The 13,198-nt window shown below is 42.8% G+C and overlaps 1 protein-coding gene across 1 annotated transcript in view; it reads left to right on the top strand.

The window, feature by feature from the left end:
- LOC111832994 (polypeptide N-acetylgalactosaminyltransferase 18-like) overlaps positions 1-13,198 on the top strand; it is an 86,988-nt gene that overhangs the window by 43,573 nt on the left and 30,217 nt on the right. Inside the window, exons 2-4 of the mRNA XM_023790842.2 lie at positions 1,119-1,308; positions 2,743-2,909; positions 11,739-11,922. Of these exons, the coding sequence (XP_023646610.1) occupies positions 1,119-1,308; positions 2,743-2,909; positions 11,739-11,922 (541 nt within the window). The remainder of the gene's footprint in view (positions 1-1,118; positions 1,309-2,742; positions 2,910-11,738; positions 11,923-13,198) is intronic.

Raw genomic sequence — 13,198 nt, 5'->3', positions numbered from 1 at the left:
ATGCAATGATGGATCTGTTGGGTCTTTGAGGAAGGAACTCTGGAGTGTGCCTCTAATTAATTACCTCTGCCGTTAATTAGCATTCTTTAATTACACTCACGGTGCATTTGATCATTTTGCATTTTTATCGCCGTGCTTTATGTTTCTGCGCGGATACTGATGCTGCGGGGATTGTTCCGGAGTGTCACGTTTGCATGAAACAGAATTGATATTGAGAGAGCAACACTGCTGTTTTGAATCTTTCAGTTCTGTCTTGCAGGTTGCGGAATAAGAAGGAGGCAGTGTTGGAGTCGTGAACTGAATCACTTTGAATTTTAAAATTATTCTAAAAAAGACCTGTAATAGCATGGGCTATTTTAAAGTTGAAATATGCATTTTTGTATCTATCGTCAGGTTTTTGTAATGCTATGGAGATCTTAATGCTCTTTTTGTATCAGCCTTCACATGGCTGGTAAATTCTTTGCTTTGTATTATTCTGTTTGTCTGAAAATGTATTCCTTAAGCAATCCTGCCAGAATTTTGAGCAGTAGGACTACATCTTCATGCATGGGTCATCGTGTTGAAGTCTGTGCTGCTGTTTGCTCACAGAATACCCTGTAGTCATGGTAATACACAAACAGTGCACGTATTTAATGCTCATGCTTGTAAGTCTTTAATTCTTATGTTCGTGAAACATTTACCTCTGCCTAAGGTTACTTGGACATTAAATATGTAATGCACATTCGAGGTTTGATTAACTTATCTGGAGGCCCCTGGCAGCGCCACCCCCCCCCCCCCCCACACACACACACACACTTTGGGTGAGTTGGGGCTGAGTCCAGGGGTTGGGACACGGAGGCACTGGCTCCAGCTGAAAGCTGATTGGCCTGTGCAGTACCCTGTTCCTTTTCGCTCACTGATTCAGAACATACCACTGGCTAATGATGAGATTGGCCCCTCTGTATGAATTGTGGCCCCTCTATATGAATTGTGGCCCCTCTGTATGAATTGTGGGGACCCTCTTATGCCCCCTCCCTTAAATAATCCTAGAACTGCCCCTGCATAAAAGGATGCTCTCACTTACTCTGCAGTCTCGGTCCAAATCGCCCTGATGTTCTTCTCTTCCTGGTCACTCACAGATACTCCGCAGAAGACTGACACTGCAGATGAGCTGTTCTCAGACTCCTCCCTCTTTGCCCACTGGGGACAAGACCTAAGTGCAGAGAACCGGAGGGTCGCGCTGAAGAAGTTCCAGTACTACGGCTACAATAGTTACCTTAGTGATCGCATCTCTCTGGACAGGACCATCCCAGACCTGAGGCCTGATGGGTAATTACATTTTTTCACTTCAGCCTGAACAAGGCATGTAGCACAGCCTCAGAACATGAACTTTGCAATTCTCTAGTGTTCTTCATAAATCAATAAACCTGGAAGGAAAATACAGTATATTGTATAAACATGGCAGGCTTTTCTGCTTTTCTGTTTTTCATTCCATTTCAGATTTTATTTGTGTGTGTGTGTGTGTGTGTGTGTGTGTGTGTGTGTGTGTGTGTGTGTGTTTGCATAGATCACATTTGAGGACCAAATTGTCCCCGAAGTGTAGTAAAACCTGAAATTTCCCTACTTTTGGGGACATCTTTTGAGGTCCCCATTTGGATAACCTCAGTTTTATAAAAATCTGTGAATGCAATCAAAAAAGTAAAAATGCCAAAAGTCTTGTATTTGGGTTGGTTACTTATGGTTAAGGTTAGGGATGGGTAGAAGTTAAGGGTGTCGTGATTGGGATTAGGGTTTTTCCCCATAGAAATGAATAGACGGTCCCCATTTAGATAGGTACACCAACATGTGTGTGTGTGTGTGTGTTCCAAGTGTCCCCACAACGTGATGAATACCCATTTTTTTTTTTTTTAACCTTATGAGGACCAGTTTCCTGTTCCCCATATGGGAAAACTCTATTTTAAAATAATCAGTGACTGCAATGAAAAAACTTATGGTTACTTATGGTTATGGTTAGGGCTGGGTAGGGGTTAAGGTTGTCATAGCTAGCATTGGCATTTTTCCAGTAGAAATGAATGAGCGGTCCCCAAAAAGATATGATTACACGACTGCATGTGTGCGTGTGCGTGTGCGTGTGCGTGTGCGTGTGTGTGCATGCATGTGTACACATACAAATATTACTGTTTCTTTAAACAACAGTATCTTCTCTAATGAACACTTTTCCCACTGAATCATGGATAGAGAGAAATATTTAAGCAGAATTTTCAAACTGTACTGGGCAGTGTGAGGGTTACATCAAGTCAAGAAGTATTTTTTTTTTTTTATTGGTTTCCATGGGAATGTGGTTACTGTGGTACATGGGGGCTTTTCAAGCACCTTTACATCAGGCATGTTTTTCACATAAAGTTTAGGAGAACGATTGTTAAAAAGCATTTGTGTCCTGCCCATCCACCTTCCATCTGCTTATGTGATCCAGGGTCACAGTGAACCGGGCAAGTCTCAAGAACGACATGTCACAAGGCAGGAGACATCTAGGGCAGGATGTCAGTCCTTTGTAGGGGACACATTCACATATATCACACTGTATAAAGACACATGCAACACATAAAATACAGAGCCAAGGATGAGCATTTATATTGGATTAGATGTAGACTGAGCACTGCATTTCTGCACAGGGTGTCTGAACTCTCCTCTTTTTCGAATCTCCAGAGTGTGTAGAATAGCCTGCTTAAGAAGCTGCACTCTGTTCAATGTCTGCTCCCCCAGGTGCAGAAACATTTCCTACCCTGCAGACCTCCCACAGGTCAGCATTGTTTTCATTTTCGTGAACGAGGCGCTCTCGGTCATCCTGCGCTCCGTCCACTCCGCCATCCACACGACGCCCTCTCATCTGCTGAAGGAGATCATCTTGGTCGATGACAACAGCAACAATGGTAAGCGTGTGCCCTGTTTGCTCAGTGTATGGAAGCGTAGATGTTTACTGGATGAGATGGTTCGACATTTTTGCAGTAGTCATGTTTCTGCTTATTCACTGTAGCCAAACAGATTAATATGGAGTAATCAGCGAAGAGGAAACACTTGAGTGTAAACAAGGTTTTTTCCGATGTAATTACCAAGCAAAATAATGTTAACATGGAAATTGTGAAATTAAGAATGCAAATTGTGCAACAAATTAACCAGTATGAAGAAACTGAATCTGTCATATTCACAGTCCATCCCCCTGTGGTGAAGCTGAGAAAGGGAACTGAACTTGTTCCTTATCTGCCTTCCTGAGTATCTTAAGTATTAAAATAGTATCTGTCAGATTAAAAAGGAAATAAACAGTTATCAGTATTGTCACTCAGGCAGAAAAGGAAGGAGGACGATTCCAGTTTCCTCCTAGTTTGTCTCTGCCCACCTGCTGCTGAGTTTGGCTCCAAAGCTTCCCGCAACATTTGACCAATGGCACCTGCAGTCAGACAGACTTCTGCAGGTGTACAGTCCTAAATGAGGCCCTCCCGGCCACGATCTATCCTGAAACGCCGCCAAATTCTCTCTGCTGTTACAGCTCTGCACGCCCATGCTTGTAAGCAAGTGTCTCTGCAATCACACCTGCTGGGACAGGGAAATTCCTCACCCACTGCAAGATTAAAATGTCACGCCTGACCAGTCAAAACTGGCCCTGGTACCGCACGATTCTGCCCAGCTGGGATAAGCACTGGGCTTAAGAAGGCCTCCAGACCATGGGGCTATGTCAGGCCCCCACTTCAGGGCTACCATCGCCAGCATTTAAAATCTTGTCCCTTCCCTGGGTCATCTAGACACCTGAAGCACAACATTATTGGACTTGTGAGTTTGTCGAGCCGGAGTCTTGCCTACAGTATGGTAGCATTTCCTTAATCAGGAGAGAACCGAAAATCAAATAAACCGTAGCATTTCACCTCTCAGGGGATTGCCCTTTTTGAAAAGCCTTATATTATTTAATATCATGTCCTCAAGCCTGACCCTCAGGAAATTCACACTCAGCGTCTTTCTACCGTCAGTTTAACTTTTTTGCATGAACATTGTGCCAGGGAAAGTCTGATAGCAGATTTCCACTGAGCTTATCTATTTTCTTTTTTTCCCACTGATCTCCAGCCAAAGTAAGTTTACCTGTCATCTGTATGCCATTTTCTGTTACTGGAAGTTAAATCTCTGGCTTAGCTAATCTGCATCATTTTAAGAACTTCACCCTGAGTTACAGTACTTGGCCAGAAAGCCTGCGCCTGCCTTTCATGAGTTGACTTGTGTTGTTCTCGACAGTGTCATAACGTTTGGGTCAAACACTGCTCTTTGCAAGTTACCTGACAAGAGTAAACAGGTTACAGGGACTTCAGGGATGCACTGTGACACAAGACGCGACGATGAAACCTCACCGGTGACCTTGAGGTCTCCTTGAAGGCTAACCAGGAAGCAGGAAAGCCGTGCAGTGATATTAAAGTTTCTGGAGATATAAACCTATTATTTGTGGGAGAGAAATATAAAGGTATCCAACGGCCCCCTGGGAAAGTGGCAGGACAGAGTATTTGAGGTTGTCCTCCCATCTGCAGCTGTACTGTACATTGTAGGCCTGCATCAGAAAGATTCAGAGGTATCTGTGTTATCTTATAGACTAGAGATAAAATATCCGAGAGCCTGTCACGCCTTATTAAAGAGAGCTACTCTTCACCCACGTCACACATCCTTCAATCCTGTCATTCAGTGGCGATCCTAGAATTTTTTTAGATGGGGGGCACGAGAGGGGCATAATTCATACAGAGGGCCAACCTTATCATTAGCTAGTTATATGTTTTGAATGTAAGCAAGAGTGGTGGGGATATTCTGGGTACCAGTCAGCTTTTAGCTGGGGCCAGTTCCCCACCCCTGTATGTGGCCCCAGGATCATTCAGCATCCCACGGGAAAGTACATTTGCTACAGTTGGTTTTTAGTATTTATTTTTTGTCTGGCACTCATTTCATCGTGTCACTTAATCTGCTGTAGTGAACTGATGGGTCGCTGTTACTCCCTTAGGTTCAGCTCGCCCTTGGGGGGGGGGGGGGGGGGGGGGAGGAATACAGAATCCAGGAATACCGAACTTCCTCCGCTAATCACTCATGCGCCAAGCTTGGGAAGGTTTTGCTTCTTCCTGCCAAACGTTTTAGTGACCCAGTCATATATTAGATTATCTATAAGGACACTATGTCGCTGAGAAAATGCATAGAATAATAAAATTGTGATATTATATTCATCCCTGTGGGGAAATTGCCGTTTTATTCCATCTTTCTCTCCATGAGACATACAGACACATCGGCTGTGGGACAAAAAAAACTCCCTCTCTAAATTTATTTCTAAATTCATCATCTGCTAATTTGTTACAATAAGCTCTAAGCATATTGTGACTTTTACAGAATAATTTATCTTTGTACAGGTGTTAAATACAGAAAAAAAGTCAAGTAGTAGAGACTAATTTGTATGAATAAGCTTCTAGAATTTGTGGTCGTGTTGGTTTTGTTATTAGCAGAGCTGGGGTTGCTGTGGACCCATGAAGCACATTTACAAGATCTGGGGTTTTGTGTCATTCTTACTCAACGTTCAAATGCATGGTGATGCTGATGTAATTAAAGTGAACTGGGAAGTCCCTGTACTGTGTTTCAGAGCTAAGGTGCGGCTTACAGATTTTATATGGAGAAAATATTTTGTATATCATATACTGTTGTAATATATATTTAGCAAAGGAAAAGGTTAGAGAGTTTAAATATACAGTAAGGGCATGAAATAGCCAATCCAAATACACTCTAGATACAATTTATGGTAAATTCCACATTGACGGTTACTCGTTTGTTGCTTGTGGTGGTTTGTAGAGCTAATCATGAAGTTACCTGCAGGTCAATCGGGGGTAGTCTCCTGGTCAAGATATTCAAATCTGCCCGCTGCTATAATTTTCTGATTTAGATTCATTTATCTTCACTCGACTGTTCAGTCAACCATCATCACAAGCTAATGTGCTAAGCCTCTGTGACATTCCGTGGAGGTCCAGCTGTTCTTTGTGCTAGTTTGATTTTTTTTCTCATAAATAACCACATATTTCTTTTTATTGTTGTTACTGTGGTTCAGTGTAGTTTTTTTTAAATGATTTAATTCAGGCTTATGTTTAAAGCAAGGTATTGACCTTATGACATTAAAACAAGTAAATCTAGAAGTAAATGAGTGCACATCTCTAATCGGGCTGTGTATACATATTCCTCGTGTACCGTTCGGTGCATAGGTTTCGGTTCAATATACACAATGAAATGAATACGTTTATTGACACGGGTGGAACATAAATTCGCAAGCTGATGTTCAACACATAATGCTAACTGTGGCTGTAAGCTGATTATGGCTACTGTTGGAGAGCTTCCTCCTGCTCTTAATTCTGTAGTTTGGGAACATTTGGGCTTCCCAGTAATACTGGAGAGAGTGGTTGATAAGACCAAGATTGTCTGTCAGATATGTTACTGCTGATGCACCCAATGTGCTAACCCGTTTGTGATGACATCATACCAGTGTGTGTACGACCGGAGCGAGGCAGCTTTGGCCAGTTAGTCTCCCCAAGCCGCTTGAAACACCTGTGCCAGGAAATTCGGACCCTGCTGTATCAAAATTGCACCGAACCATGAATCCAAAACCGAGGTTTGTACCGAACCGTAATTTTATGTGCCATTACATCCCTAATCGGTAATCTGTTGACGCTGTCTGAAGCTTGGAACTTGTGTGAATCAGAGATCATTTAGTCGTCCTGAATCTAGGGCAGGGGTGGCCAATCTTATCCGCAAAGGGCCGCTGTGTATGCGGGTTTTCGGTGCAACTCCCTAATTAGAGGACTGATTGGCTGAAGAGTCCTCACACCTGGGTTTGAACAGCTGACCTACAGGTTATCCCAAAAACCTGCATACACACCGGCCCTTTGCGGATAAGATTGGCCACCGCTGATCTAGGGTCGAATGCACACGGCTCATGATTCCGTAACAGGATTAGCCAGGAATTGCTGCCCACTGCAGGACCTGCATATCGTTAGCCTGCCCACCTCAAATACCCATTTGCCAAATATTTCTTTCTCAAGGCGTTCAGGGTCTTTGGGTTTGTGAGTGCACACCTGTTATTATGGAGAAGGTTTTCTGTATAACAGCATGAAGCAGTGTGGGTATGATGGGCCACAACTCAGTTGCGAGATGAGACAAGGTGGTTCATGGCATCAGGTCATGGGGGGGGGGGGTGGTGTGAGTTAGAAAATTCCTGAAAGCCAATGGTGGAGATCCTATAGTAGATCCTCATGCCCTCAGCTTCTGCTCCATCCACCCAAGCCCAGCTGTCTGCAGCCCTGCCAGCTCACATTCGAGTGGCTGTTCTGGATGGCTGCTCGCGTCCTAACAGAAGCACAAGAAGCCTTAATGGATTCCGCACCGCCGGCGAAAATCTGATTAGCCGACAAAAACAAAAACAGAGGAACCGCTGATTGCTGTGGTGGTTTTCAAAGGCTCCTTTTGACCGAGCTGAACTAAACGGTATATTCTAAATAATGAAAAAAAAATGGATGGCGGTTTTATCTGTGTCATTAAGGTGAGTTGTTTATACACCTGTCTTTACTTGAAGGGAAGAAATTGCTGACAATGGCCTGATTTTATCAAATTCCTGTAATTGAGTTGTGTGTCATTCAGGGTGTTTGTAAATGGGAGAAATGGAATGTTTGTACTTTTTAAACAATTATAGTACAGTACTTGTGTCTGGCACCATTAAATAAAGAGTAGTATTGCACAGAGAGAGAAACCTGTGGTTCTTACACCTTGCTGTTGATAAAGATAACCAGTCAACAATCAGGGTTTGTACAGAATAATCCATCCAGCCACGTTATATCCGCCAGTCCTGGTCAGGGTCATTAGGGCTGGGGGGTGGAGGGTACCTAGAGCCTGTTGAAATAGGACACATGGCTGGGGGGCACCCTCAGCATATGCACAAACAGTCGTACTTCATTGATATTGACATACAGACAGCTATTGGCCTACCTACAATAATACTTTACTTACCCACACAGCACTGGGAAGACATGCAAACTTCACATACACAGAGCAGAGCAGGACTTCCACCCCCCCCATGTGAGACAGCAGTGCCACCCACTGAGACACAGTGCTCCAGTGCCGGATGATGCACGGGAAAATTCACTGCGATTCTCAGATTTGACCTGAAGCCTGTATCGGATAAGACTTAGTCAAAGTGAAGACTCAGCACATTACCAGAGACCAGTGTCTTGAATAAAATGGAAAAATACCATTTTACCTGCAGAGATCACATTTAATTGTATATTTGTGCGTCTGTGTAACTCCATCTGTCAATTTCCCATAAGTTAGGCACCCAGTGCAGATTTGCAGTGACTGTATGCAGGAATGCAGGAAACCAGTGAATGCAGGAGGCCAGTCCTCCACAGGACACAAACACTGAGGCTGCATGTTTCTGCACTGTGGGGAGCCTTTACTACATGAGAAATCCTGGTGTGTATGTTCACACATGCAGGCAGACACTCTCCAACCCTGGCTGCTGTGAATGTAGTAAAGTTAGTTGGTAGTGTTAAATGTAGGATTATCACTGCAGCTTTTATCTTGAATAGTGAAATCTTGGCTTCAGAACCATTAATAATTTTGTAATAGCTAAGGTTTTTTCTTTGTGATAGTGGATGTAATGCCAGATATTTAAAGGACTATGAACTGCCAAGTCCTAGTTTAAAAGCAGAGGGCTTACAGAAACAAAAGCAGCATAGAATTCCTGGAATTCCTAACATGGACGGTTTCTCAAAATTTTGCTTTTATGGCATAGAATAGTCCCAGAACAGCTGGGCATTTATATTTCAGTCAAGCCATGAAGCAGATAGACCGTAACTTTCAGGGGTGCAGCTTTGCGTAAATCAGGCAGAAGTACTGCATGCAGTGCTTCCTGAATGACGTGCCTTGGACGAGAGAACACAGACCGCAAAAACAGGAGAGTGATGTCGCTTTACTGATGGCTTCCGATACAGCAGTGTTTCTCAAACCAGTCCTCGGGGACCCCCAGACAGTCCATGTGTTTGCTCCCTCCCAACTCCCAGGGAATTGGGTCTGGGGATCTTTGAGGACTGGTTTGAGAAACACTGTGCTAGAGGATGGGATCCCATAAGAAAACCAAAATCAGGAATCGTAATTTATACGACGTTAATTTATTCCATGAAAACTATAATGAAGATTAATTTCCCATTATTACCGTTTTGCTTATAATTTGTTCTAGAGGTCGAAACTTTTCTCCTCAAACACCTAACATCTTATGTAACTCAGAATGCTATTGAAGTGTCAGAATAGTACCATTCCACCTTCTGCACTGAGATTCATTAGGAGTACCGGTCAGTGGGCAAAATATCAACAAAGATCATCAGCAAGGTGACTCAATCATGAGAACAATGGGAGGGACTGATACCGACAGCTGTGCACGTTGAGTCCAATAACACCCCTATTAATTGTGACAAGTATTTGGGGGAAAGAAAGAGGCTTGAAAAGGGATGTATTGTCCCCCCTTCTATAAATGTCATATAAGCTATAAACCAACTGCCCATATTGCAGCAGATTAGTGTATGTTATCTGAAGTGTCAAAATAGAGATGAGACAAATAGAGATGAGAGAGATGGAGAAAGACAGATTGAGGAATCCATTTTTTGAGGTTTAGGACTCTGCACTCTTTCAGGTTTCAAGTTTTATTGTCACATGTTGTGAGGCACTCCGTGAAATTCTTATGCCACAGTTGCAAGGTAGGGGACAGGTGCCTAGGGGGACAATAGGAAAAGCAGTAGTGCAATAAATGACAAGACTGTGCAAGAAAAAACAGTGCAATATAAGAAGTGACAATATGCAGTGAATTTGTGGTGCTCAGTAACTCAGAAGGACTAGACATATTTCTAGGTTTGTATGTAACTTGCCACATATTCTTTTACTAAATGCAAAAGTTGAATCTCTGAATGTCACCATGTGTGACCATGTTTGCGAATCATCGCCTTTAGTTTGAGCTGACAACCTCCCGAGAGTATGTCAAAGAGCTCCGCCTAGACTGGCCAGCCAATTAACCTAAACGCAAGGTGAGGCGAAGGGGAACTCAACACGGAATCAAGTGAACAAAAGGGGACGTTATTTCATTAGCGGAGAGCTTTTTCCATTAAAAGTCCGTATAAATTGGAGGGGGGGTGGGGGGGGGGGGGAGTCTTTGTCTCTTCTCCAGCAATCAATAAAACATTTCCAAGCTGCAAGAAATATGTTGATGAATATTGAAAAGCTTTAAAGGGAAATATTTAGGATGTAAGGCTTCAAAGACAGACAAATAATGGCAAGACACTCTCAATATTTTGAAATTAATATAAGTAATGACATAATGCATATATGAGAGAACATATCCATTGATGGCAGCAAACAGAATGACACAACAAGGACCTGGCAGTACAGGCAGTTCTCGACTGATGTCGGTAATCCGTTCCGCAAACCCTTACGTGAGTCAGATTTTACGGAAGTTGGATTTACCTTCCCATAACATTCAAGAGACCCTATATAGCAAGAAACACATAAACCAAAAATGTACGAGTAATACATAGTAAAGTGCACATACTAATGAAAGTGTAAATTTGCATATATCGCCTTTTTTTCATTAGCACTTCCATAAACTTTATCTCGGACATTATTTCTGTATTTCTAGACGGACTTACGTTGGCTTTACATAAGTCAGCAACTGCCTGTAGTTGCACTCTCACAGTTAGACATGGACAGGGGTTTCACTAAATGAGGAAAGCTGCAGGTTTTGGGATGGGGGGGGGGAACATTAAGGTTTCACTGGGGTCCAGGTAGTGGGGAGCAAACAAAGGATCGCAGCAATAAGGAGAAGGAGGGGTAGGTGGTGCAAATCAGTGTGATAAAACCAGTCATTTGACTTTGTCCTGATAGAGTTGCCGTGATTCCCCCTGCACTGCAAATGGGGCTGACATAAAATAGCATTTATCATGACATATAGCTCTGCGTAATGTGTAAAACTTTTCCGAGTGTCTGTGAGATATCTGGGACAATTCAGATAAAATAATTCCATACTATATTGGTTGGAAGAAGCGATGTGAATTTTTTACAAGAGAAAATTGTTGGACAATCAATGCTTATATATCTTCAGAGATTAATACTAGAACAGAGAATTAACAGCTTCTGTAAAAACATGTCTGTATGTAGAAATAGATTTAATTGTAATGTTGATTATCAGTTTTCTGGACCCCTGATATTTCCTAGGCAGACATGGTTTTGGAAAAGCTTAAAAGTATAGCTATAACTGTACAATGTGAAACTGCTTTTCTATAGAAGTAAATGGCTAGTAAGAGGCTTCTTGTTTTTTTATGTAAATATGGAAAAAAAAATTTAACACTCAAAGATAGTCCTTGCAGAGATAAAGATATCCACGGTTCTGATCGGCGAAAAGCCGACCTGCTGTTAGGACGCTGTTTACATGCGATGCTAGGCAGGAGCTAAATGACGCTACGAGCGTTAATGGAGGCGGCAAGCTTTCTGACTTGGTGATTACGGCGGTGTGAGTTCAGGCCCTAGGAGATGCCCTTCTGGGAATGAAGTGGCTCGGCAGACTTAGGCTGAGTGTGTGGGGGGGGGGGGTCACGCAGGGGGCCTTTGAAAAGACAGGATGGCATGCGACAAAACAGCTCCGTCGGCACCTCATCCGTGTGTGTTTGCAGAGGAGTTGAAGGAGAAGCTGCAGGACTTCGTGGAGGAGACGAATGCCCAGAAGTCGGGTTTCATCAAGGTTATCCGTCACTCCAAGCAGGAGGGGCTCATCCGCTCGCGGGTGAGTGGGTGGAGGGCCGCCGCCGCCCCCGTCGTGGCCCTCTTTGACGCCCACGTGGAGTTTAACGTCGGATGGTGAGTTACGGTGCCTTTCCCCCCCTGCGAATTGATTTTCTGCCAGTTATGTGGCTTTTAGTGCACTGGCATTCTGTGGGTCAGTCGCCATCTCTCAGAATTAACCGTTGATTTACACATTAAAGAACATTAATTATGAAATAATGATTGTTTGAGTTAATTACCGTTGTGTGTTGAGATTTATTACACAACTATCGCTGTTCTGAGGCTGCCAAATATTTTAAGAGATGAGCTGATCACAGGTGTGCTATCCATGGCGCTGTTGTTTACCAAGCCCACCTTCCCATGATCCCCTGGGGCGAAGCGTTTCTTTGTCTGATGGAGCCTCTGTGCTTTTTAAGATGGTTCTCAGAAACCCGACCCAAATCTGTCAAAATGCTTTGATCCACTTCCAAAATATTTTGCCACTAATGTGCGATGACATGGAAAATCCATGTAAAAGAAATGCCATGCATTTTAAAAAGAGTCACCATCTAATCTGAAATTTTCAAAAAACAGAAATGCCAGAATTAATGGCTGATTTATAAACAGTTTTCGATGCCAAGGATCTGAATTTTATTATTTGGAAATACCAAATAATAAACCATGCAAAATACATAAACTGTTGATGCTGTTGTCTGTCTGACAATTAAATGTGACTGTCCTTCTTGATACTAAGTGTACCCTTGTAGTGGGTGGTATATTTATGATTTTGATTACCTAGAAATTTGGTTTCAGATTTCTGTGTAAAGACCTGTTTGTAATGCTGTGCTTTCATCGTGGGGTTTTGCTATGATTTATAATCCACTAATAAAATCCAATCACATTCTCACAAGAAAGAGCATAGTATTCCATTGAGATGAGGATGTTTTTTTCCCCTGCTGTCAGTGAATCTGCATATTAGCCAAATGATGTGAGTCAGGTTTATTAAAGCCTGTAGCATTATATCCTGCCTTGGCATGTGTCATCATAACAAAGAGACGCATATTTTACATGAGATGGATTTCATTTGAAATATTCTGTAAGTGTTGAACGTGTAATTGTTGTAGGGATTTGATGTGTGAAAAAAGATTTGACATTTGACATTCCCAACATAGAAAACACTGAGCTTGTAGCTCTGCAGAACCTGAAACCAATCTCTATGCAACAAACTGCCCCTCCTATGTGATGGATGTGTTCATATAGACCATTGTTTGTCAACCCAGTCCTCGGGGACCTCCCAGACAGTCAAAATTTGTGCTCCCTTCCAGCTCCCAAGACACTAGTTTCAGTATTCTTGATTGTTTTGCTTGTTCTT

Source organism: Paramormyrops kingsleyae, chromosome 11, assembly GCF_048594095.1.
Source record: "Paramormyrops kingsleyae isolate MSU_618 chromosome 11, PKINGS_0.4, whole genome shotgun sequence".
NCBI classification, from domain to species: domain Eukaryota; kingdom Metazoa; phylum Chordata; class Actinopteri; order Osteoglossiformes; family Mormyridae; genus Paramormyrops; species Paramormyrops kingsleyae.
Note: the sequence above shows the minus strand (reverse complement) of the source record. Positions and strands in the feature narration are given on the sequence as shown.